Source organism: Vanacampus margaritifer, chromosome 11 (genome assembly GCF_051991255.1).
Source record: "Vanacampus margaritifer isolate UIUO_Vmar chromosome 11, RoL_Vmar_1.0, whole genome shotgun sequence".
NCBI lineage: Eukaryota > Metazoa > Chordata > Actinopteri > Syngnathiformes > Syngnathidae > Vanacampus > Vanacampus margaritifer.
This window is the reverse complement of record NC_135442.1, coordinates 199,278-223,108: the sequence shown is the minus strand read 5'-3', so window position 1 is coordinate 223,108 and position 23,831 is coordinate 199,278. Positions and strand designations below refer to the sequence as shown.

Here is a 23,831-nt window from a genome sequence, read left to right as displayed (position 1 = left end):
ACAAACACAAATACTCACAGTCAAGTTGTCTTTAAACCACTCCACGTCTGGGAAAGGTTCACCCGCAATCTCGCAGGTGAATTTCACATTTTGTCCCTCGTCCACATTTTGGGATCGGGGTTGCAACAGGAAGTGAGGTGGCGTCCCACATTTGAGCTGCTCCAAGTCAACAGGACAAGGGGACTTCTTTCCCACCGTTGGTGACATGACTCGCTTTGGTGATTTGATTGGACTGACAGATGGAGGCGGCGATTTTGCAGTGGGGGACTTGGGTGAAACTGGTGACTTCACTCTGACTGCCTTAACAGACGGAGGTGGGGATTTTGCAGTGGGGGACTTTGGCGAGACAGGAGACTTGACCCTCAGAGGAGACTTGAGTGGCTCGGGAGACTTGATTCTCTGTGGGGTTTTGCCAGGTTCGGGGGACTTGGCTTCAGGAGAGGTGATTCGCGGAGACACCACGACTTTGTGCTTGGAATCAGACTTGCGAATAGTCAGAGTAAAATAGGCTTCTTGTTTGCCACCGGCATTTTCCACAATTAAAGCGTAGTTTCCTTCATCGGATGTCTGAACAGAAGAAATCTCCAAAGAGGAGCTGTACTGCGCAGAGACAATGTGATGATGGCTAGAGGACCCCAGAGTTGCTCCCTCATGAAGCCACAAAATGGAAGGCGCTGGGTCACCATCCACATCGCATAAGAATCTGGCAAGACCTCCCTCCTCAACACTCAGAGACTGAGGCTTGGTCAAGATCTTTGCAGGCACCACGGGCTTCGCTCTTTCCTTTTCGACAACACTGACAGTTTTTGTCACCGTTTCCTTGACTGCTGCTGCTGAGATGTGGTACACCTCCGTTTTGGCCATGTCTGAGAGATGGGAGGATGGCGGTTCTTCATCCCGCTGGGTGGGAGAGAAGGCGGCATATTCTGCTGCTACTTCTAATGTGGCACTGTCTGAAGTCTCTCCTTTGATGTTCTTGCAGACCACAGAATATGTTCCCGCATCGTCAGACACACAGTTGTTGATGTGTAGAGTCAGAAGTCCACTCATGTTGCTCATGTGGTGTTTGCTGCTTGATTGAATCTCTTTTCCATTGTGGAACCACTTGACTCTTGGCTCCGGTTTAGCCTGGACATTCAGGGTGAAGCTGGTGTTGGAACTGAAGGCAACGCGATGCGATCGCAAGCGGATGCTAATGCGCGGGAGGTGGTCGAGACTGAAAGGAGCTTCCGATGTTCTCTCCACAGATCTCCGCTCTGACCTGAGAGTCTGCTTTCGCTCCTCATACCTGGACAGAAAATCCACTCTGGGCAAAGTCGTCTCTGTTTTGACAACCTTTTCTGAGGAAGGACCTTTCAACTCCGGTTCAGGTGTCCAGAGCTTCTTAATGGGCTTAGGAATATATTCAGAAGCAAAAAGCGTCAGATGCTCTGATTCAATGCTCTCTGAAGCTTTTGTGACAGAGACGAATGTTTCCTTTTTCAAACTTTGAGTCTTCTCCTCAAACTCCATGCGCTGCAGTTCACTCTTGTAGGAGGAGATCCTCTGAGTGGTTGTGTGAGGTCGCAGCAACTCCTGATCCTCTCTCTCCTCGTATACCCTTTGCTTCTGTCTGGGAGGTTTGTACGTGGCTTTGTCATGACGCTGCCGCAGTTCAACAAAGCTGGGTCCGGCTTCATATTTGGATGGAATTCTGTACGAATCGTACCTTTGCGAGGCTTCTGCCTCCTCCTCATCGTCGCTGTAGACTCTTACAGATGATGAAGGGCGCAGCGCTGACAGCTCAAAGCGGACGGGGCTGAGGCTGGGCGGAGAAGCGGAGTAGCCGAGCTCCAGTTCTCCCTCCAGGCGAAGCCTTTCCTCCTCAGTTCTCTTTATGGACAGATACTCCTTCACCGGCAGTAGCAGCTCCTCATCTGACAGGTCACCCAGTGACCTTCTCCTGATCCTGCGGTAGATGTCCATCTCTGGGGAAGCTGCGCGGTGGTACCTTGATGGCCTCACCGTCTCTAAATCATCCAGAGTCAAGGACGGGATGCGCCACTTTGGCTTGTACTGGTCTTTGATCCTGATGGGCACCTCATAGAACTGCTCCCACCTGGAGAGACGAATGCGTTTCATCCTCTTCTGCTTGATTTTCTCCATGGGCTCCGGGAATTCATACTGATCTCTAAGCTTCTTGTACCACTTCATATCCGAGAGTGGTTTGAAGTGTTTGATTTCAACGTCCTCGTCAAGCACAGCCGGGTTCACGACCCGCGGCGCCGGTACATCGTACGGCATGCGTAGTCTTTTCTCATCGGCCCGTTTCTTTCTCTCCTCTTTTTCTTTCTGTTTTTCAGCCTCAGACTTTTCACCCCGTTTAGTTGTCACAGCAGGTTTAAACATGGTTGCCGCTTCCCTGACTGCCTGCACTGCTGCAGGAGGTAACGCCAAGACAACGGTGTCTGACAATATCTGATGCAGCCTCACCTTTTTGTCCAGTTGCTCCTTTTGAGACACACTTTCCTGCTTCTTTTGGCCGCTCTCATAATCTTTCTTTACATGAGCGACACGTTCCACTTTTAGTGTTGCCTGGCAACTGGCAGATCCAGCAGAATTGGTTGCAGTCACTCTGTATACGCCAGAGTCTTCAGGCAGTGCGTCTTTCACATGAAGAATGAAATAATCTAAGCCTTCGTGGACAAGTTCGATAGATGGCCCAAAGGTTATGGGCGTGCCATCCTTTTCCCACTTGAGTGCCGGGTGGCCCGAAACTCGGATTTCAAAGCGAACGTTCTGGCCCTCTCTGCACTCGACGTTGGCAAGAAGTCGTTTGAACATGGGCCTTAGGGTGAGGTCTGCCGGTTTTGGTCGAGGAACCACGGAAAGGCGGGCCTTGCAACTGTCGTCGCCATACCTGTTGCGGGCTACCACGCTGTATTCCGCAGCATCGTCATTGCCAACACTGTGGACGATAAGCTGATACAGGCCTGTGTCGCTGATGAAGGTATACTTTTTGTCGTCCTCTCCAGGGATCAGCTTTTGTCCAGATTTGTGCCACGTGACGCGGGGCTCAGGGTGAACGGTGATGGTAACACCGAAGCGCACATCCTCTCCAATGTAAGCTGTATGGTTAACCAGAGGAAGGGTAAACTCCGGCGGCTTTTGAAGCATTCTGGCAGTGTCAATCCGACGCTTTGTCCTCTTGACCACGCGAGTCGTGAAGAAGTCGCGGTACGACCTGACACCGTTGACAAACAGCTCTGCGTAGGCACTGTCCTCGCCATACTCATTGACAACCTTGCATCTATACGTGCCATCGTCAGCTCTCGTCACCTTGGAGATTGTGATCACAGCCAGGCCGTCCTCATAATCAATTTTGTACTTGTCACCAGCTTCCAGTTGCCTGACACCACAATACCAAGTGACTTCAGTGGCGCTGTCATAGTTGTCAATATTGCAGATAAACTTAACACTGTCGCCCTCGCTGGCCACCAAGTGTCCCACCTGGCCTCCGACCGGTCCGTGTTCAAACGGAGCGATCTTCACCTTGGCGATCAACACGCCTCGCTGGGATCTAATTGAGCCACCGCTGGCCACGCGAGCTGCAGACACTACAGTGCTCCATTCTTTCTTCACCATTGTCTGGTAGTATCTCTTGTGCCTGCTGCTCTGGATGGTTCTGGCGCTCAGATTTTCTGCAGGAGCCGACAACCAAGGATGGGCCAGCGCCTCAGCGGCGCTCATACGATGCCTACGTTCCTTAGTCATTAAGCGGTCTGTGAAGTCTAGTGCTTCGACGCTGACCTGCTTGAAGGACTCATCATCATAGCTGTAGGCTGCGTTTGAAACGTTGTCGATCATTTGCTGGTTGGTTTCAGCTGTGAATGGATTGAGTCCACAGAGGAGCACGTAGGACAGGACGCCAACTGACCACATGTCAGTCACAGTGCTCACCATGTCACACTGGTGGATCTCAGGGGCCGCGTACTCCGCAGCGGTGTACTGGATCTTGATTTGGTCTCCAGGGGTCAGGTGTCTGCACTGGCCCAACTCGATGATTTTTACGTTCGAGCCGGTTCTTGTTGTGTAGACGATGTTCTCAGGTCTGATATCAAAATGTCCATAGCTTTGACTGTGCAGAAACTCAAGAGCGGAGCAGATCTGCCGAATGTAATTGGCAATCTCTCGCTCATTGAGCTCAAACTCCGCCATGTTGAGACGCTCAAAGATGTCGACGCCTGAGATGAAGTCATAGATCATTACCAGCTCCTCCGGGCTATCAAACGACTCGTGGAGCAGGAGGAAGCTTGTGTGCTTAGCCAGGTTCAGAGTTGCTATCTCCTTCTTAACGATTGTCTGGTCTGCACCCCTGACTTTGACAAATTTAGCCATGTAGGTCTTCTGAGAGCTGATGCTCACACAGCGGTGGACAATACCAAACTGACCTCTTCCCAGTTCTTCTGCAATAGCAAATTTGTTATACAGATTCTTTGCATCAGAGTGCTGGGCTTTGCTTTTGGGAACGTGCCCCGTATCGTCAACCTCCCTGTCGTAGAGAAGAACTCTGGACTTGTCCTCCTTTGTCATGACGGGTCCGCTGGTCTCAGACGGCGCACTCTGTCCAAACTTGTTCTCAGCGATGACTCTAAACTGATAGCTTGTTCCTCCAAAGAGATTGGTAACCGTGTAGCGGGTGTCACGAGATTGAGCAACACGCTCCCATCGCTCAGCTGTGGTGGGGCACTTTTCGATAACGTAACTGATCACCCTGCTGCCGCCATCGTTTGCTGGGGCAACCCAGTTGAGTGCGACAGAGTCTCGGGAGACATCGCTGGCTTTTACACCACGTGGAGGATCAGGCACATCTGCCACATCCAGCTCAACCGTCTGCTGGTCAATTCCAAATCTGTTTTTAGCACAGACAATGTAGAATCCGGCATCCTTCTTCTCCACGCCGTTGGGGAACACCAAAGAGGTGAACGATCGCGTGACAATGACCTGGTAGTGGCCATTGCTGTCGATAAGATCTTGTCCCTTCTGCCATGTGATAACAGGATCTGGCTTGCCACCAAAGGGTATCTTAATATTGACCATTTCCCCACGCAGGGCGGGAATTGCTTCTTTGTCCTTCAGGTTCTTGGGAAGGTGGATCTTTGCAGGAACTGATAACAGAGAAAACATGTCATTGTTGAGAGAGCAGCTGTTGTTTCGAAAGACTGTTTTTTTTTCACATGCACCATATATTGTCTGTTATGCAACATAGACTTACTTTCAACGTCCAGAGAGACGGTCGCACAAATGGAACCTCCTTGGTTGGTGGCCCTGATCTGGTACACAGTAGAGTCTTCATCGTCAGCCTCAACGACGACCAGTTGGTGGTAACCTCCCTTGAATTCTTGAATCTTGATCTTCTTTCCATCCGAATGGATCTCCTTTCCTCGTCTGAACCATTTGATCACTGGTTTTGGCTGACCTGTGATCTTGCAGACAAGTGTAGCATTGCTCTTGTGTTTGACACTCAGGTTCCTCAGCTCCTCCTTGAAGGCGGGCGCCCGAACATCAACGGCCGTTGCGGGAACAATGCAAGCGCTTTCCTCACTGTAGTCACTTTGTCCTCCAAGGTTTTCACACTTCACCCGGAATACGTGTTCGATGCCCTCTAACAAGCGCTTGACAGAAAAGACTGTCTGTTTGATCTCATCTGTCGTCACAGGCGTCCATTCACCCCATTCCTTCTTATCCTTCTTTTGCTTTTTCTCAAGGCAATAGCTCTTGATTTTGGAGCCGCCGTCGCTGAGTGGAGGCTTCCAGGAAACCACACAGGAGTCCTTGGTGATTCCAGAAACAACAATTGCCTGAGGCGGTGATGGTCTCTCTGTGGACAAGAAATGCTTTGTCAATATAACAGGTAACATTTTGTCTGATTTTGTTGAGTTTTATCTTGTGGATTGAACAAACCCAGTTGGCTCTTGATGAGGATCGGTGTGCCGAGTTCAAGTGGCTCGCTGTTGCCATAGCGATTCTGGGCGTATACGCGGAAAAAGTATCCAGAGCTGTCGGTAAGGTTGGGTATGCGACAGGATGTGCCGTTGATGGACGACGACACCAATTCCCACTCGCTTCCTTCCTTGTCCTCGCGCTTCTCCACGATGTAGTTGGTAATCAGGCAGCCGCCGTCATCCTTGGGAGGCTTCCAGCTGATGATGACCGAGTTCTTCAGAAGGGCCTCCAGAACGATGGGACCCTGAGGGACATCAGGTTTGTCTGCAAACAAAGGGTTTGACGTGTACACTAATTCATATGACTTCCACAAAGGCAAACTTGAGGCACGACGACAAAACATACCATAGATTTCAACATTGAACGCGGTGTCGGCCCTGCCAAAGTGGTTGTGCAGTCGGATCCTGTATTTTCCTCCATGTATTCTGCGCTGCACATTCTTGATAATGAGGTGGGTATAATGCTCTGTGGTCTCGATACTGATGTCCTCTGAGTTCTCCAGGGTCTTGGCTTCTTGGAGCCACATAATCTTTGGCACCGGGCGGCCAATGTACACAGCGTGGATGCGCAGGGTTGTTCCCAGACCAGCGTAGTAGGTGCTCTTCAATGGGTAGTCGGAGTGGAAGGATGGAGCAGCTTCCAGTACCAGAACTCCTGTGGTTTCCGCTTCTCCGGCATCGTTGGTAGCCTTACAGGTGTAATCTCCCTCATCTTCTTGTTGGTCAGTCATGATGGAAAGGGAGTGGTTGCGGCCATCAGAGCTCATCTCGTATTTGCGGGACTGGACAATCTCCTTGCCCGCGTGGTACCACCTGATCTCAGGAACAGGCCGGCCAATGATCTGGCACTTCATTACAGCAGGCTGTCCCAGCTTCTCTGTGACTTCATCCATGTCCTTCCTCAGACTTGGTTTTGTTTCAACTATATCAATTGCAAGCAGAGAATACACGTGGTGACTCATTGTTTTGTGCCAACTTTCATATCAACTGTCAGGGTACGCACCACTCAGTTTAGTCTTGATGCACGTCGCTGTCCGTCGGGGTCTGCTTATTCCAGTCTCATTCTCAGCAAAGACTCTGAACTCATACTCAGTAGCTTCAGCCAGACCACGCATGGTGAACTCCTGTTCTTTTAGCCTCTCCTTGTTGGATTTCTTCCAGCTGCTTTCAGTGGACTTCCTGTATTCCACCCAATAACCCAGGACCTCTTTCCCACCATCACACTGTGGAGTTTGCCAGCGAATGGTGATCAAGTTGTTAGTCACGGTCGTTGTATCAATTTCACCTGGCTGGCTTGGCTTATCTGCAAGGTACAAACAAGCAAAGCAAAGTCAGATGCCTTCATCAAAAGGGAGTGATAGAGACAAGTTATATTTTTTTGGTACAAATTGGAGGACATGTCTTGAAGTGGCTAATTGGTTGATCATCCAATTTTTGCTTCTGACTTCCCTCAAATCTAATGACTCACCGAATGGATCTTTGCACGTGACGGAGTCTGACACAGGTCCAGCCTCACTCACGCCAATGTCATTGACAGCAAAAGTGCGGAAGTGATAGTCTGCGTTTGCTTTTAGTCCAGACAGGGTAAACATAGTGGAGGGAATCCTGGTGGGATGACGAGACCATTGCTCCGCGGACACCTCCTTGTACTCAATGAAGTATCCTGTGATGGAAGAGCCCCCGTCATCCTTTGGCCTGGACCATGCTAGTGCCACAGAGCTTTTGGTGACATCCATGATTTCTGGCGGTGTGCTGGAAGGCTCCGGTGGACCTGTTTTGCAAACGAGAGTTTCCCGGCTCATCAAAGGCTGGTGAGTGAATTCTGCCACATGGCGGGGAAAACAAGAATACTTACAAAGCGGAGTCTTGGGCACCAGCGGTTGCTCCGACTTGAGAGATGGACCGATACCAAAAGCATTCTCAGCAGTAACCTTAAAGTGATACTCTGTTCCTTCATTTAGGCCCTTGACAACCAATTGATTATCAGTCACCCTGCTGTCCACAGTGTACCACGCATTTCTGGTAACCTCTCTTCTTTCAACGATGTAACCGAGTATCTGTGCACCGCCGTCATCGGTGGGCACTTTCCAGGACATCTTAACAGAATTGGCCTGGATTTCCTCAAAGGTTAAGGGTCCTTCTGGAGCACTTGGACGGCCAATGACATTGACCTTGATTTGGGCCTTCTTCTTGCCAACTTTATTTTCCATAAGAAGCTCATACAGACCAGAGTCACTCCTCTCGGCTCCTTTAATCACCAGTTCACTGGTGTCTTCCGTGTGAGCGTACATGGCCTTGGCCGACACTGTCCCGCTGTCCTTTGACCATGAGCAGGTAGGGTGAGGTTTACCCTTGATGGGGAGAGAGAGCCGTACCACTCCACCGTGACGGACTACGTACACATCTTTGTATTTCAGCTCAAGCTCACAATCGGGAGATTCTATCCAATCAAAGTGCAGAAACGCAACAGTTACTTTTCATTGTACTCACATAACAGCAACACATTGGCTGCACTTTTTGCACACATTCTTGTGTGTGCTTACCTAACATCTCTATGATGGTGACAACTCCAGGAACTTCGGCAGGCTCGCCAGAGCCGCCTGCATTGCAGGCCAGTACTCGGAATTTGAACTCCTCTCCTTGTGGCATGTTGGTCAGTGTGTACTCGCAGATCAGAGAGGGCGTGGTGTTGCATTTGAGCCAAGCCACGCTGCCCACCTTCTGCATCTCAATCAGGTAGCCGTCCACTCTCGCATCTCCCTCATCATCGGGGGGACTCCAAGCCAGTGATACAGACGACTTGGTGGTTTCTGTGATGCGAGGGTTCTGCGGGCAACCAGGTGGATCTGACCAGGACAGAAAATAGATTTCAGTTTTCATGGATCCCACTGTTTTTGTGAAACCAATCAAAACAATTGTTATACTGCAAAATACAGAAACAAAGATCCATATTTCATTTGGGTTTTTTGGGCCTCTCACCGATGGGATCTGATGCCACAGCTGGTTTGGAAGGCAAACTTGGTTTGCTTAGTCCGCGGGCATTGATAGCAATGATTCTGTGCTCGTACTCCAGGCCTTCAATTAGCTCTGTCGAGCGGTATCTATTCATGGTGACGGGATTCTTGTTGGCACGCACCCATCTGTCAGACCTGACTTCTTTGCGCTCAATGATATAACCAGAGACCTCCAGCCCACCATCCTCTTCTGGTGGGTTCCAGGCAACAGTCATGCCGTCACGCGACACATCGAAAACGGTCGGTCGGCCAGGAGATCCAGACACATCTGTGAAGGAGGCAGAGCATGTTAGCCTTGTGTCAAGGGTTATGACCACATGTGTTTATGGGAATAAAAAACAGCCGTTACTCTTCAAGCTCCGGCAGGTGACAATCTCAGACTGCAAGAATTCTCCGGTGCCGTAGCGATTCACAGCAGCCGCACGGAAGACGTACTCATCTCCCTCAATCAGCTTCTCAAATTTGAAGGTAGGTCGGCTGACCGAGTCAGAAACCGGCACCCAGCCTGGTCTGTGGGCATCTCGTTGCTCCACCACATAGCCGGTGACGGGAGCTCCACCGTCCCTGTCTGGAGGATCCCAGCTACTGGTGACTGTGGTGGCGTCAATCTCATCAAATCTGATTGGTCCTTTTGGTTCATCAGGCTTGGCTAAGGGGAAATGCCCAAAAAAAACTTTAGACCCACATTTCTTTTGCTGCATAAAATCAGGTTCAATGTCTTCCATTTTCAGAGGTGGGGAGTAACGCGCTACATACAAGTAACTTTTGGGATAAATTGTACTTGCCAGAGTAGTTTTGACGCAACATGCTTTTACTGGCGTAAATTTGTTTTGAAGAACAGCTACTTTTTAGCTGCTTCCGTTTTTTGGTCAGCGAGACTTTTTGCACGGACACCAACCAAACACGGCAAGGCAGCACATGAGCGCGTTCCAAATCCGAGGTTCCACTGTTTCCAATGTGTCAACTTTACTGGGTTCATGTTACTGGAAAATTGAAGTGTTCATAAACATACAGCGCCATCGGACATTTTTGTTTGTTTGTTTTTTGCTGCAATGACACATGTCCGAAGAGCTTTAGCCCATCTGCCCCTCAACAATAAAGATCATCTTATTGGATAGTGTACTCTTACTTGAGTTCAATTTTTGGCTACTCTACCCACCTCTGTCCATATTTCAACTTGATTAAAAAAATCAAACATGATGGCCATCTGCGGGGGTTTCCTTACAGAGAATGACGGCCTTGATGACCTCGGTGGTAACGCCAACAGTGTTCTTCAACTCCAGAGTGTAGTTTCCGCTGTCGTCAATGGTTGTGTCGGAAACGCTTAGTTTGGAAAACTTGCCAGTGCTCTGGATCTTAACACGGTCTGTGATTTTGATCCTATTGTCACCAAAGAACCAGAAGCAAGACGGGGGAGGCCTGCCAATGATTGGTAGGTTGAGCTCCAGTGTTTTTCCGGCCAGAACGTTGATGGTTTTCTGGGGAAGGCTGGTGAAATCCACTTCAGGCATCACTAAAAGAACATTTTTGGGGGGAAAAGGTTAAAAAAAAAAAAAGGTTAATCACGCTGGATCCTTAAGCGAGTGAGAAAAACAAATGCTTTGACTGACTGTGCTGCTCACCTCTTTGTTCTTGCACAGTCACGGGTGTCACAAGCTCCTTTGCTTCGCTGGCGCCTCGACTGTTGATGGCTTTGATTCTGAACAAGTACTGTTCTTTCTCATTCAGCTTCTCAATGGTGTGTTCAAAGTCAGTTAGCTTGAGGGAGGCCACTTTCATCCACTTTTCAGTGCCAAACTTGCAGGCCTCTACCATGTAACCGGTCAGCCTGCTGCCTCCGTCATGCTCAGGCTTCTCCCAGCCCAACGAAACGGTGCTCTTGGTGACGTCGATCACCTCCAATTTGCGCGGCGGCTGAGGCACCTCGCAAACCAGGACGACGTCGGATGTCTCGCGAGGCTCACCGACACCGTAAATGTTTTCAGGTAGGACTCGGAAGTAGTACAGCATGCCCTCCATCAGGCCATCGATCTTAAAGGATGTCTTGCTGCACTTGGAAGTCACCGTTTTGTAGGCTCTCATGGAGGCCTCGCGCCTCTCAATAATATAATTATTGACAGGAGCGCCGCCGTCCACCGCCGGGGCATCCCAAGAGATGGTGGCTTGCTCTTTGGTCAGTTCCTTGATCTTGATTGGTCCCGTTGGTCCCGGTGTGTCTACAATGATAAAAGTTTACGCTTTAGATACAGCTCTCCTACATACTCAAAATAATAATGGATCGTTTTTTTTCATAGCATGAACTCATGATATGGTTGTCCGCTTACCATAGACTTTGACCAGAATATAGACTTCCTGTTTCCCAGCAGAGTTCTCAGCCACCAGCGTGTATTTGCCAGCATCATATCGGTGGACCTTATCAATGATGAGTGTGCTTGACTTGCTGGTGACCTCTATGAAGCCTCGGCTGTTAAGGTCAACACCTGGCTTGCTCCAAGTGATTGTTGGAGCAGGACGGCCAGTAATATTTACAAAGAGGCGCAGAGAACCGCCGGCACGCAGGCAGATGGTTTTCTTCAAGTCATCGTGGAGCTCCAAGTCTGGAGTTTCTATTGGGCCAAAGTCATGAAGAATTAGGGTGTTGAGTTGCGTTGCAAGGGCAAAAAGCGCCACACCTAATACTACTCTAAACTCTACTGGCTTGCAAATTTGCCAAGTTGAACGTTTTCTTTCTTCCCGAGCTTTACAGGAAATGATATGATTGAGAAGATTGAATGGGCAACATACCAATTCTCTCCACTGGCTCCGTTTCAGCACAGTGCTCACTGAAGTCTCCAGTGCCATTGATGTTGATGCCGGCTACTCTGAAGCGATACTTCTTGCCTGAGCAAAGTCCGGTCACCGTATGTTCTGAAGTACGCAGTGTCTTCTCATGGGCCTTTATCCACTCCTCTGTTCCAGCTTCCTGCATTTCCAGTAAGTAGCCCAGCACATCAGCGCCTCCATCCTCCACAGGGCGAGACCAAGCCAAGGTAATGCTGTCAGCATGGGTGTCGGTGATACGAGGTACAGAGGGCGGAGAGGGGGTGCCTAAGACGGGAGAAGATCAAGCTTAAAAACAGCCATCGGTGGTCAAGATCGGTTCGATGCAAAACTAGCCTGTCACCAATGAAATGAATTCACCAATCTATTATTGTTTGGTGGGGTACTGGGAACAAAGTGGACTTACATGTTGGCTCTCTGCAGACAACATACAGAGAGACATCACTAGGTTCGCCCTCTCCAGCCCTGTTGATGGCCGTCACCCTGAACTGGTATATGTTGCCTTGGGCCAAACCGGACACCTTCAGTGTCGTGTCGAGGTGTGCTCCACTCCGGTTCACCTTCACCCAGCGGGCACTCTTCTTTTCCCGCCTCTCAACCAGATAGTGGACCAACGGACTGCCACCATCGCTCTCTGGCTTCAGCCACTCAATGGTCGCAAAGTCCTTTCCAGACACCAGGATCTCAGGTGCACCAGGTGGAGTTGGCACAGCTGGAAGAAGACGTTCTTAAGGTTGAAATCAACAAGTACAGCAGGCTGATGTTATCATCAGGGGTGGATATCAACATTTGGACAACCCAGAGGTTCTTGTTTGGTGCCCAATCAAACAACCTCATGGATGAACTTTATCGCTATCGTTAATGTCTAGAGATGTCATTTTAGTACAAATGAATACACTTTTTTTTTTTTTTTTTACAACATACTTATACCGGGGCTAGACATTGGCAGCTTATTAAAACCATACAATTGACTGTTTTATAAAAAAGACATTAAATTCATATTTCTTTTTTTTCGCGCCACGGAGCGCGTAAGGACATATTTTGGATCGGCGATAACCGTCAAAGCTGGAGGCTGTCTTGCACACGTTCCGCTAACCCTTTAAGCTAGTCAAGTCAGCCGCCACAACGCTTGTTGAAAGGCAATGCGCAGTGAGGGTTAATTTGAAAATAAAAGCCCAACGAGTAATACTGTACATGGATAGCAATGCCTTATCTGGCTTTTATTTGGAAGTTTTTCCTGGTTGAAGCGGCTGATTTGACTTGGAATGGAAGTTGGCCCGACCTATCCTTTATTGTCCAAAAGTGCACAGACAGACTTTGAACTGGAGCAATATTCAATTTCCACTGCTCATGCGCACCGGGGCACCGCTTATTTGCACCCCTGGTTATAATAACGATAATTGCCGGAGGGCAAGGCAATGGTATATCGGAATGTGGAGTTACAGTCACATAGTTGGGTCAAGATTGCAAGCCAAAGCACCAGTTATTTATGTTTGGGGAAATCATTAGCAATAACTTCCACTGCAGATTACGTTGTAAAAGTAAAGTATATCACACACATTTGACAACGGTTGGACGAGTAAACTCACTGAAAGTGTTTCTGGCAACCATGGGCTCTGAGACGAGGGGGACTCCAGGGCCATATTTGTTGAGTCCCCGGACTCTGAATATGTATTCTGTGTTCTTGAAAAGCCCGGTTATGTTCCAGGTCAGCTCCTTGCACTCGGCGTGCATGAAAACCCAGTGCAGTCTGTTGGTGTCTCTCCTCTCCACGAGGTAGTGGGACACCTCATCACCGCCATCCTCCAAAGGAGGCTTCCAGTTCAGAGTGCACGACTCCTCTGTTATCTTGCTGATCTGGATGCTGCCTTCACACACTCCCGGGGTGTCTAGAAACATTCGATATTGTCTTGTTAGTCGTCTTCTATTCTACAACGGATTTTGATATCCAATAGAATGCACGTCTACTCACCAAGTACTTTGACATTGACTTCAGCAGTCTTTGTTCCACTCACATTCCTCACAGTAAGAATATACTTTCCGGTATCATCTCTGTCACAGAACTTGATGATGGCCATTGCCCGGTTGGATGTGTATTGCAGCTGGTACTTCTCACATAAGTCTAGTTCCCTGTTGCCCTTGGACCAGAACGCTTTGGGCTCAGGCCTGCCACCCACTGTGGCATCCAGAACTAGATCTGACCCAGCTCTCACCATAACAACTTCAGATAGGAGTTTGCCGTCCAGCTGAGCCCTTGGAGGTTCTGTCGTAATATAAAAACACATTTACACTAGTGAGCGGTCAGCCTGGGTATTTGGCACATGTGACATTTGGTCTTAGGGCCGGCATGGCTCAGTGGTAGAGTGGCAGTCTCACAAGCCGAAGCTTCTTTGTTCAGTCCTCAACTTTGACCATACCCAAAGATACCGAAGGCTAATTTGCTCCCAGTGGACTTGGCAGCGCCTTGCATGGCAGCAGCCTCCTATTAGTGCATGAATGTGTGTGTGATTGGCTAAATGGGAGCCTTTGTAAAGCCCTTTGAACACCATTTGATGTAGATAACGTGCACGCCATTAACCGTATTCGATCACAAACAACTAAAGTAGCTTACCAAAGTCTGTCTTGCACTGCACAGAGCCGGTGGAAACTGATGGGGTGCTGAAGACTTGGTTGGCATTCTTGGCAATGACTCTGAACTCGTAGGGTTCTCCTTCTCCCAGGGCGGTCACAGTGTAGAAAGTGTCCGTCACGTTGGTGTAGTTACACTTGAGCCAGCGGCCTTCACCAGTCGGAGTGTACGGTTTACGTTCAATAATGTATCCTACAATTGGACTGCCACCGTCATTAAGCGGAGCCAACCATTTGAGCGACACTGTGGTCCTGGTTACATTTGTCACTTCTGGCTTACTTGGTGGATCTAACAACACAGACGTCAACTTGTGTTAGTTAATAGGTGACCAACGCTTGCGGGACAAGCAATACTCACCAACAGGGTTTTGGGCGACTGCACCTTTGGAGGCTTCACCGGCCTTGCTCAGACCAGCACTGTTCATGGCATAAACTCGGAACTGGTACTCTAGACCTTCAACAAGGTCTTCCGCCTTATAAAAGGACTCAAAGCATGGGATCTTGTTTTCCCTCACCCAGAGAATGTTATTCCTCTCTTTCTTCTCAATCCAGTAGCCAGTCACCTTGCTGCCGCCATCGTGATAGGGCTCCTCCCACTTCATGGTCATTGTGTTGGCAGAGATATTAAAGACGGATGGCCTTGTTGGGGGTCCAGGAGGTGCTACAAGAGTCAAATGTGAAGTTTGTTAGTGATTCATGACTTTCATGATAACAATTTGTCATTCAGATTTCGGAATTGCACTCACTGTAAGGATGCTCTGCGACGATGGTATCCGACTCAGTCGTTTTACTTACACCAAATCTGTTCTCGGCAGATACCCTGAAGGTGTATTGCATGTACTTGGTCAGATAACTGACGTGGAGAGACGTGCGCTTCACACTGGAGTTGATCAGCTGCCAGGCAGTGGAACCGGATTCACGCTTCTCCACAATGTAGTTGGTAATGTCAGTGCCGCCATCATCCTCTGGCGCATTCCAGCTGACGACACAGGATTGTGAGGTGATATTTGAAATTTCAACAGGCCCCGCTGGAGGATTGGGTCTACCGATAACATTGACATCAATAGTAAAGGTCTTGGTTCCGGCAACATTCTCCAGGGTCAGGTAGTATTTTCCACCATCACCCCTCATGGCATCCTTGACTGATATGCTGGTTCTGTCTTTAGTTACTTTAATGCAAACCCTTTCAGAGTTCTTTAGCCTCATCTCCATCAGCCTCCAGGCTACCTTGGGAGCAGGTCTCCCACTAATAGGAACATCAATTGTAAAGATGCCACCCGATGTGCATGTGATCAGCTGATTGGTGATCTCACTGAGATCAGCTGACGGTTCAATGTGAGGCTCTTTGACCAACACTGGGGCTGGAGTTTCCCTGGGCCTGCTGTGGCCGGACTCATTCTTAGCTTTCACACGGAAGTGATACTCATCACCCTTGTTGAGCTTTTCCACCGTGTAAGAGAGGTTCTTGGTGTTGCCAACCACGACCCATTTATCCGTCCCCCTGGGCCTGGCCTCGATGACATAGCACTGGATACGGCTTCCGCCATCGTGCTCTGGCTTCAGCCAGCTCAGTGACACCGAGCTGTCTGTTGTGTCCACAATGTCCATTCTCTTTGGCGGTGCTGGCTCGGCAGTGGCGATGACAGGCTCTGTCGTCTCCAAGACCTCACCGACACCATGCTGGTTCTCTGCAGATACCCTGAAGAAGTATGGCACTCCCTCCAGGAGGTCCTGGATTTTCATCATATTCTCAGTGCATTTGCCTCCAGACTGTTGCCAAGTGCGACGGGTTGCCTCATGCCTCTCGACAATATAGTGGTGGATTCGCGCTCCGCCATCATTAAGCGGAGGCTGCCATGCAAGCGTGACTGAGCCTCTGGACACCTGTTGGAAGACTAAAGCCTGAGGAGCTCCAGGCGTGTCCATGACTTTCACCGTGAAAGTCATGGCCTTGCTACCACTACTGTTCTCCAAGTTCACAGTGTATTTGCCCGAATCATTTCGAGAGCACTTTTCAATATGGAGAGTACTGCTGCCCTCTGCAGTTGTGACCTCTGACATCACACCGAGTTCTCCTTCTTCTTTCAACCAGGTAGCAACAGGGACAGGCTTCCCCCTGAATTGGACACTTAATTTCACTGAACCTCCAGCCTTGACAATATGCGTTTGCTTGAAGGTGACATCAATATCCACCTGTGGTGGTGTGAGTCTGTCAATGGCCTGAGCCGGTTCTAGAGTTCCCATGTCCTCACCTCGTCCCACTTGATTTACGGCGGCAACACGGAACTTGTACTCAACCCCAGTGTGTAGACCAGTGACTGTGTACTCTGTTTCAGCCACCAGCTCTTCATTGACTCTATTCCAGTCAAGTTCATCGCCCTTGACCATCTCCACGATGTAGCCCAAGATGTCAGAACCTCCGTCATCTGCAGGCTTGGTCCATTCCAGACTGATAGAGGTATTTGTGGAGTCGGACACACAGACCACAGATGGAGCACAGGGGATATCCTTTGGCTCAACAGCTTTAATGGGCAAAGAGATATTGCTGGGAGCGCCAATTCCGGCATCATTCACAGCCATGACCCGGAACTCATACTCCATATCTTCGGTGAGATGAGAAACCTTGTGAGCACATTCAGTGATGGGTTTCTTTGAAAGCACTTTGTAGAACCGGACAGTCTTCTTCTCTCGTTTTTCCAGAATGTAGTACTGAATGGGGTTTCCTCCATCAGATTTTGGAGGAGTCCAGGCCAAAGTTATGCTTTCGCCCGTGACCTCGGTGGCATCTGGAGTGCCTGGAGAATCGGGGGTAGCTGGGAAGAAATTGTGAATGGAAAAGTTGTGAAGACCCCAAAAAATATATATCATTTTGGCAAATGAAAAATTTCAATCTCTTGACTTACTGTATTGCAACTGTGCAATAATAGGGCAGGATTCCAACGCTCTGCCAACTCCAAACTTGTTGACAGCCGAGACCCGGAACTGGTACTCATTGATCTTAACGAGTTTGGCTGCAGTGAACGTGCACTCTTGACAGTCATCAGACACTAACGCCCAAGAGATCTTGGATGTTTCGCGCTTCTCAATGATATAATGTGAAATTTCTGAGCAGCCATTGTTCTCTGATGGATTCCAGGACAGAGTGCATCTGCCCTCTGAGATGTTGCTAAACGTGATGGGTCCTACTGGTTCTCCAGGTGTGTCTGCGTCACAAAACAGTTACAGTCAAGTTAGAAGCAGTAATTGATTTGTAAAAAATATATCCTGCAACAGACCGCGACAACTGCACACCTTGTACTTGTACCAGAAGAGCCTCCTTTTTGCTGCCGGATCCATTAGTCGCTTCAACGGTGTAGAGACCGCGGTGAGTACGGTCGGCATCTCTGATGAAAAGAGTGCTGTATCCAGGAACAGTGATAATATCCATCATCCTTTTTGTGATTTCCACGCCGTCTCTGTACCAGACCACCTTGGGAACGGGCCGTCCAGTGATGGCCACCTTCACCCTAATGTTGTCACCCGCTTTGACAGTCAAGCCTTCAAAATACTCGGGGCCAAATTCGATGTGCGGGGAAGCTGGTTTGGAAGAAAAGGCAATAAGTAAATTGCTAATCCTTTGATCTCCTACTCTGGGCTATTGCTGTCTTATCTTCACTTACCATTCTCGCTTCTAACCACAATCAAACCGGATGAGTTGGACGGGGGGCTGACGACACCAAAGGCATTTCTGGCAGTCACCCTAAACTCATAGCGCTCATTCACTGTCAAACCAGTCACAGTGTGCTGGCAGTCGTGGACATCAGTCAAGTTCGCCTTGAACCAACGACCCTCACCCTGTCGTTTCTCAATGTTGTAAGCAGTAATCTTGCTACCGCCATCACGTTTAGGTGCGTCCCACTTCAGCGTGATCGAGTCACTAGTCACGTCAGTGTAGTCGGGCTGGCCTGGAGGATCTGAAAGACGGAAGTCACGTTTAGAATTTGTCTTGCAAAAGAGTTTATGAGTTTATTAATAGTCATTGAAAAATGTGAAAGCCTATGGACAAAGTTGGAACTCACCAACAGGACTGACAGCCATGATGGGCTTGCTCTCTTCACTCATTCGGCTGCAGCCAGCATCATTCTGTGCGTACACTCTGAACGAGTACTTGAGGCCTTCAATGAGACCCTGGACCCTGTAATCCCTTTCTTTGATGAGCACCACGTTCACCTTCTGCCACATGATGCTGTTCTTTTCCCTCTTCTCCACATGGAAGCCCTGGATGGGGGTACCACCGTCATAGATGGGCTTCTCCCACTGGATTGTCATGCCATCATTGGTGATGTTATACACCACAGGCCTGCCTGGTGGGCCTGGGGGCCTGAACTGGTGCTTGGCAATTACTATCTGAGAGACCAGGGGTTCACTGACACCATACCTGTTCTCGGCACACACTCTGAACTGATACTGGACTTCCTTGACCAAGTTGGCCACTCTGAACTGAGTCCCCTCCACTCTGGAACAAGCCATCTTCCAGTCAGGCTGCGAGGTGTCACGCTTTTCTACGGTATAGCAGTTGATGTCTCCACCGCCGTCATCGTTGGGCTCATCCCAGGAGATCAGGATGCTTTCTGCTCTTACTTCATCGAGGCGGATGGGTCCAAGGGGCTTCGACGGGGGTCCGAGGGTAATGACATGGATGTGGAAGGACTTTCTGTTGATGTTGTTGTCAAGAGTAAGTGTGAATTTACCCTCATTCTCTTTCTTCACATTCTTGATCATTAGTGTGGCTTTGGTCTCGGTTTTCTTGAAGCGGATTTGGTCGCTTTCCTTCAGAGGAAGGTTGTCCTTCAGCCACAAGACCGATGGTTTAGGTTTACCTCTGTATGGCAGCTCAATATGGACATTGTGACCTAAGCGAACGCAGATTCTTCCATCTGGGTAGTCTGCAAGGCTCGCCTCGGGTGTTATGACATAGTCAATGACCTTGATCGGCCCTATTTTCACAAAGTCACCCTGACCTTTCTCATTTCGAGCAGCGACTCTGAACATCACGTCGGAGTGCTCCTTTAGTTTTTTTACCTCAAACTCACAGTGTCGACTCGTTCCTCCCAGTGTCCAGTCCTCACCTGCGGCTTTCTTTTCAACGACGTAGTCAGAGATGATGCTGCCGCCATCGTAATCAGGCTTAAGCCACTGCAGTGTGACAGAGGTCTTAGAGGAATCCTTCATAGAAACTTCTTTGACTGGTCCGGGAGTCTCTGTCGCCTTCACCGGTTCAAGTGTTTCGCATGGTTCACCAACACCATTCTCATTCTCGGCTAGTACGCGGAAAAAGTAAGATGCCTTTTCAGAGAGATCTTCAATCGTGTAGGTTGTGTCGGTGCATTTGCTTGTTACTGCAGAGTACGTTCTCTTTGAAGAGTCCCTCTTTTCAACAATGTAGTTGGTGATTTCAGCACCGCCATCGAGGAGTGGGGTCTCCCAGCAAAGGGTGACTTTTCCACGGGTTACGTCTTTCAGTGTCAGGTTCCTGCATTGAGCTGGAGAGTCCTGGACCTTGACGGACAAGGTTAGTGTCTTGGGCTCTCCTACGCCATTGGCAATCTTGACCGTATATTTTCCCGTGTCGAGCTTGGTGACTTCACGCATGACAAGGACTGCGGTCGTGTCTGACTGGTGGAATTCATAAGAGGGGTTGTTGTGAATGCATATATCTCCTTTGCTCCAGGAAGCCTCGGGAGACGGTCGACCCTTCAGAGGAACAGAGAGCTCCACGTCCTTGCCGGCCTTTACAATGTAGTGAGTTCTCATGGCAACATCTGAGTCAATCTGGGCTTCCTCTGTGAAAATGATGTTTCGGTCATTTCAAACAAAACAAAACAAAAGGAAGGAAGTTGTTTCTCAAGTCTGCAAAGTTGCTTACCCAGGATATCTTTAGCCTGTACCGGCTCAGTTATCTGCAGAGGTTCTCCACGGCCGGCGCAGTTGACAGCAGAAACTCGGAAGAAGTAGTTAGTGTCTGGCTTTAAGTCATGTACGGTGTATTCGGTCATCTTAACCTCTCCCTTTGAAGTAACCATTGCCCAATCTTCCTCTCCCTCCACAAGTTTCTCTACCATGTAGCTGGTCACCCCACTGCCTCCATCCCACTCTGGCTTGGACCAGCGCAATGTGATAGAGGTCTTTGTGGAATCCATCACCTTCAGCTTGCAAGGCTCATCTGGAGCATCTGAAAGTCAAATGAATGTATAGGCACAGGCAATCCCTGATTCTTATTTTGGAAGCAGGGTCTTTGATCACTTACCAATAGGATCTGCGGCCTTATAAAAGTCGGATGCATCAGAGAAGGGTCCTTCTCCGGCCTTGTTAATGGCACAGACACGATACTGGTACTCATTTCCTTCGTTTAGATGGTAAACAGTCTGTTTGTTGTCAGAAATGGGGTCTTTGTAAACTCTGATCCAGCGCAAACTCTTCTTGTCACGTCTCTCCAGGTAGTAGCCAGTAACTGTGCTACCCCCATCCACACCTGGGCTTTCCCATTCTACCACCATGGTAGTCTTGGTGATGATGTTCACCTCGGGAGTATGTGGCTGACCCGGAGTTACTGATGGAAACGTACAAACAACAGATGTGTGATGCGTTTGTTTCTTGTGATTGGGGACAGGAGAACAAACAGGAGCCATGCAGTTGCTTGTGAAGTGAAAATAAGCTCACCAAAAGCATTCTTTGCAACAACAGCCTCTGAATCCAGTGGCACTCCCACGCCAAACTTGTTTACAGCCATGACGCGGAACACATATTCATTTCCTCGCACCAGTTTGCCGACAGAGATGTACGCCTGCTCGTGCCGCTCTGAGACTGTGGACCAGACCACTCTGCTGGTTTCACGCCTCTCGACAACGTAGTGCGTCACCTTAGAACCTCCATTGTCAGCCTCACACACAGGCTCCCAACGGAAGGTGATTCTGTCTGCTGTAACGAGGGTGAAATTAATGCTGCCGGCTGGGGGTCCGGGTTTGTCTAAGGAGGGAGGAAAAGGAAGCATGATTTAGCAAAAAGCACTGAGGGATGAGAGGAACATTTTCAAACGTGAGAAAAGAAAGCAACATTGTCAAAATACCAAGGATTTCAACCGCAATTGTGGCACTTGCTGAGCCCAAGATATTTTTTATCTTGATCTCATACGAGCCAGTGTGTTGGCGGCTCGCATCCTTGATCAGAATGGCTGACGAGTCGGTTGTCCTTTCCACACACAAGGAAGAAGAAGCTACAAGTTCCTTTCCATTCTTCAGCCACTCGATGCTTGGCTGAGGTTTGGCGATGATTCCTACTCTGATTTTAACTGAAGTTCCAGCTTTGTACTGAACCACGTCCAAATACTCTGGAGGAAGGTCAATGGCTGGAGCACCTACCCAACAAAAAACATTATATTAAATGTGTATTTTTTTTCTTTACACATTACACATTTCTAATCACAGTGATGTGAGAAGGAAGGAAAATGAGCACTCACCACATGCATCAATACAAGCGACTGGGCCGGCAATAAGAGAAGGGTTACTGACAGAGCCGACAGCATTCTTTGCATAGACCCTGAACTCATAAGACTCGTCCTGGTTCAGCCCAGACACCGTGAAGCCCATCTCAAGGATATTTGTGAAGTTTGCCTTCACCCATCTGCCACTGGCGGCTTCCCTCCTCTCCACACTATAGCCGGTGATCTTGCTTCCGCCATCGTACGGTGGCCTCTGCCATGACAGGCTGACGGAGTTCTTTGTGACTTCGGTGACATGGACGTTTGCGGGAGGCTCTGTCAGAGAGAAGTCAGAAGATGTGACAAATGATATTGGCGTAAAGGGAAGGGCCGACTATATGAATGATAATGAACTTACCACATGCGTCAATAGCCAGCACCTCTTCAGACGTCTTGCTCATCTTTCCGATACCAGCAGCATTTTCAGCTGCCACCTTGAATTCGTAGATGAGACCTGGGCAGATGTTGGTGACCCGGAACTGGTCTCCTTGTATCGCTGTTTTATTCATCTTTTGCCAGAGAATACTGCTCCTTTCCTTCATCTGAAGATGATATCCGGTCACGGGACTCCCGCCGTCACTTACCGGCTCGTTCCAGCATACAGTCAGGTTATCTCTGCACACGAAACTAATCCAAGGGGTGGATGGGGGTCCAGGGAAAGCTGGAATAAAAAGGATATTAGTTAATGGCACATTTGAAAAGTGAATTGCTTAACTGTAATAAAACTATGAGGTCCTATTGACTTACTGAATGGAAGCTTGATCATAACTGGCTTGCTGTCAATGTAGTTGCTGACGCCATAGCGGTTCTGAGCCTTAATTCTGAACTGGTACTCCTCCCCCTTGGTCAGCTTCATTACCTTGATTTCGCTTCTCGCAATGTTAGTTGACACCTCTGCCCAGGTGGGAGTGCTAGTTTGCCGCTTCATGACCACATAATTGGTGACAGGGCTGCCTCCGTCGTATTCTGGAGGAGCCCATTTCAAGTAGACTGTAGTCTCTCCAACTTCTCCAATCTCCACAGGTCCAACAGGGGGTCCAGGTCTATCCAGTACAATGAAGTTCATGAATATCTTGGTAGCACCACCGGAGTTTGAGGCGGTTACTTCGTATTTTCCAGCATCGCTTGCCGTGCTTTCATTCAGGGTGATAGTTAAGCTGTCAGGAGTGACTTCGGTCAATAGTCTTTTAGATCCCTTGATGACAACATTGTTCTTGGACAGAGTCACTTTCGGCATTGGCTTGCCAGTCAGTGGAATATCAAAGGTAAGGTTGGATCCAGCTCTTACGTAAACCGTATTCTTGGGGTAGTTCTTCAGATCAAACTCTGGGGCCTCTGTTGAAATTCAAGCAAAACTATGAAGAACAATGCAAAGTAAACTTGAAGAAGACAGTGTACCGAAAGCAAACAAGCGCTCCTTCTATGGCAAATCTTTTGTCTTACATACAATATATACTGGAGTTGCAGCAGTGTACATTCGGGTGCGGCAGTATTCATACATTCGCAGATATGTAAGATAAATTACCTTGACGTTCCTTGACGATAACCGGTACGATCATCTCTTTTGGTTCACTTAGTCCAGCATGGTTCTCAGCTCGCACTCTGAAGAAGTACTCTGCACCTTCCCTAAGGCTTTTTATGGTGTGGCTCATGGTCCTCACTGTGGCACACTTGACCCATTTGGTCTGTCCCTTCTCCAGAGCATCAATGAGGTAAGCTTTCACTCTACTACCACCGTCGTACTCGGGACGTGTCCAGGCAATCGTCACACTGTCTTTAGTGACATTTGCAACTCCGAGTTTCATGGGGATGCTCGGCACCTCTGTGAAACAAAAAGGGATCATTGAATTAGTTCCTTTTGCGAACACA

The 23,831-nt window shown here is 48.9% G+C and overlaps 1 protein-coding gene across 1 annotated transcript in view; it reads right to left on the bottom strand.

Annotated features, from left to right (window-relative positions):
• ttn.1 (titin, tandem duplicate 1) overlaps positions 1-23,831 on the bottom strand; it is a 137,152-nt gene that overhangs the window by 2,791 nt on the left and 110,530 nt on the right. Inside the window, exons 154-185 of the mRNA XM_077579404.1 lie at positions 23,488-23,784; positions 22,710-23,297; positions 22,321-22,623; positions 21,942-22,238; positions 21,552-21,839; positions 21,146-21,451; positions 20,733-21,035; positions 20,352-20,657; positions 18,505-20,268; positions 18,106-18,399; positions 17,738-18,022; positions 17,350-17,649; positions 15,193-17,259; positions 14,805-15,107; positions 14,430-14,735; positions 13,791-14,081; positions 13,408-13,707; positions 12,225-12,530; positions 11,783-12,085; positions 11,323-11,604; positions 10,621-11,214; positions 10,224-10,511; positions 9,348-9,647; positions 8,964-9,266; positions 8,528-8,830; positions 7,840-8,424; positions 7,453-7,755; positions 6,988-7,287; positions 6,331-6,906; positions 5,944-6,249; positions 5,255-5,860; positions 19-5,147 (exon numbers count right to left, since the gene is read on the bottom strand). Of these exons, the coding sequence (XP_077435530.1) occupies positions 19-5,147; positions 5,255-5,860; positions 5,944-6,249; positions 6,331-6,906; positions 6,988-7,287; positions 7,453-7,755; positions 7,840-8,424; positions 8,528-8,830; positions 8,964-9,266; positions 9,348-9,647; positions 10,224-10,511; positions 10,621-11,214; positions 11,323-11,604; positions 11,783-12,085; positions 12,225-12,530; positions 13,408-13,707; positions 13,791-14,081; positions 14,430-14,735; positions 14,805-15,107; positions 15,193-17,259; positions 17,350-17,649; positions 17,738-18,022; positions 18,106-18,399; positions 18,505-20,268; positions 20,352-20,657; positions 20,733-21,035; positions 21,146-21,451; positions 21,552-21,839; positions 21,942-22,238; positions 22,321-22,623; positions 22,710-23,297; positions 23,488-23,784 (19,082 nt within the window). The remainder of the gene's footprint in view (positions 1-18; positions 5,148-5,254; positions 5,861-5,943; positions 6,250-6,330; positions 6,907-6,987; positions 7,288-7,452; positions 7,756-7,839; positions 8,425-8,527; positions 8,831-8,963; positions 9,267-9,347; positions 9,648-10,223; positions 10,512-10,620; positions 11,215-11,322; positions 11,605-11,782; positions 12,086-12,224; positions 12,531-13,407; positions 13,708-13,790; positions 14,082-14,429; positions 14,736-14,804; positions 15,108-15,192; positions 17,260-17,349; positions 17,650-17,737; positions 18,023-18,105; positions 18,400-18,504; positions 20,269-20,351; positions 20,658-20,732; positions 21,036-21,145; positions 21,452-21,551; positions 21,840-21,941; positions 22,239-22,320; positions 22,624-22,709; positions 23,298-23,487; positions 23,785-23,831) is intronic.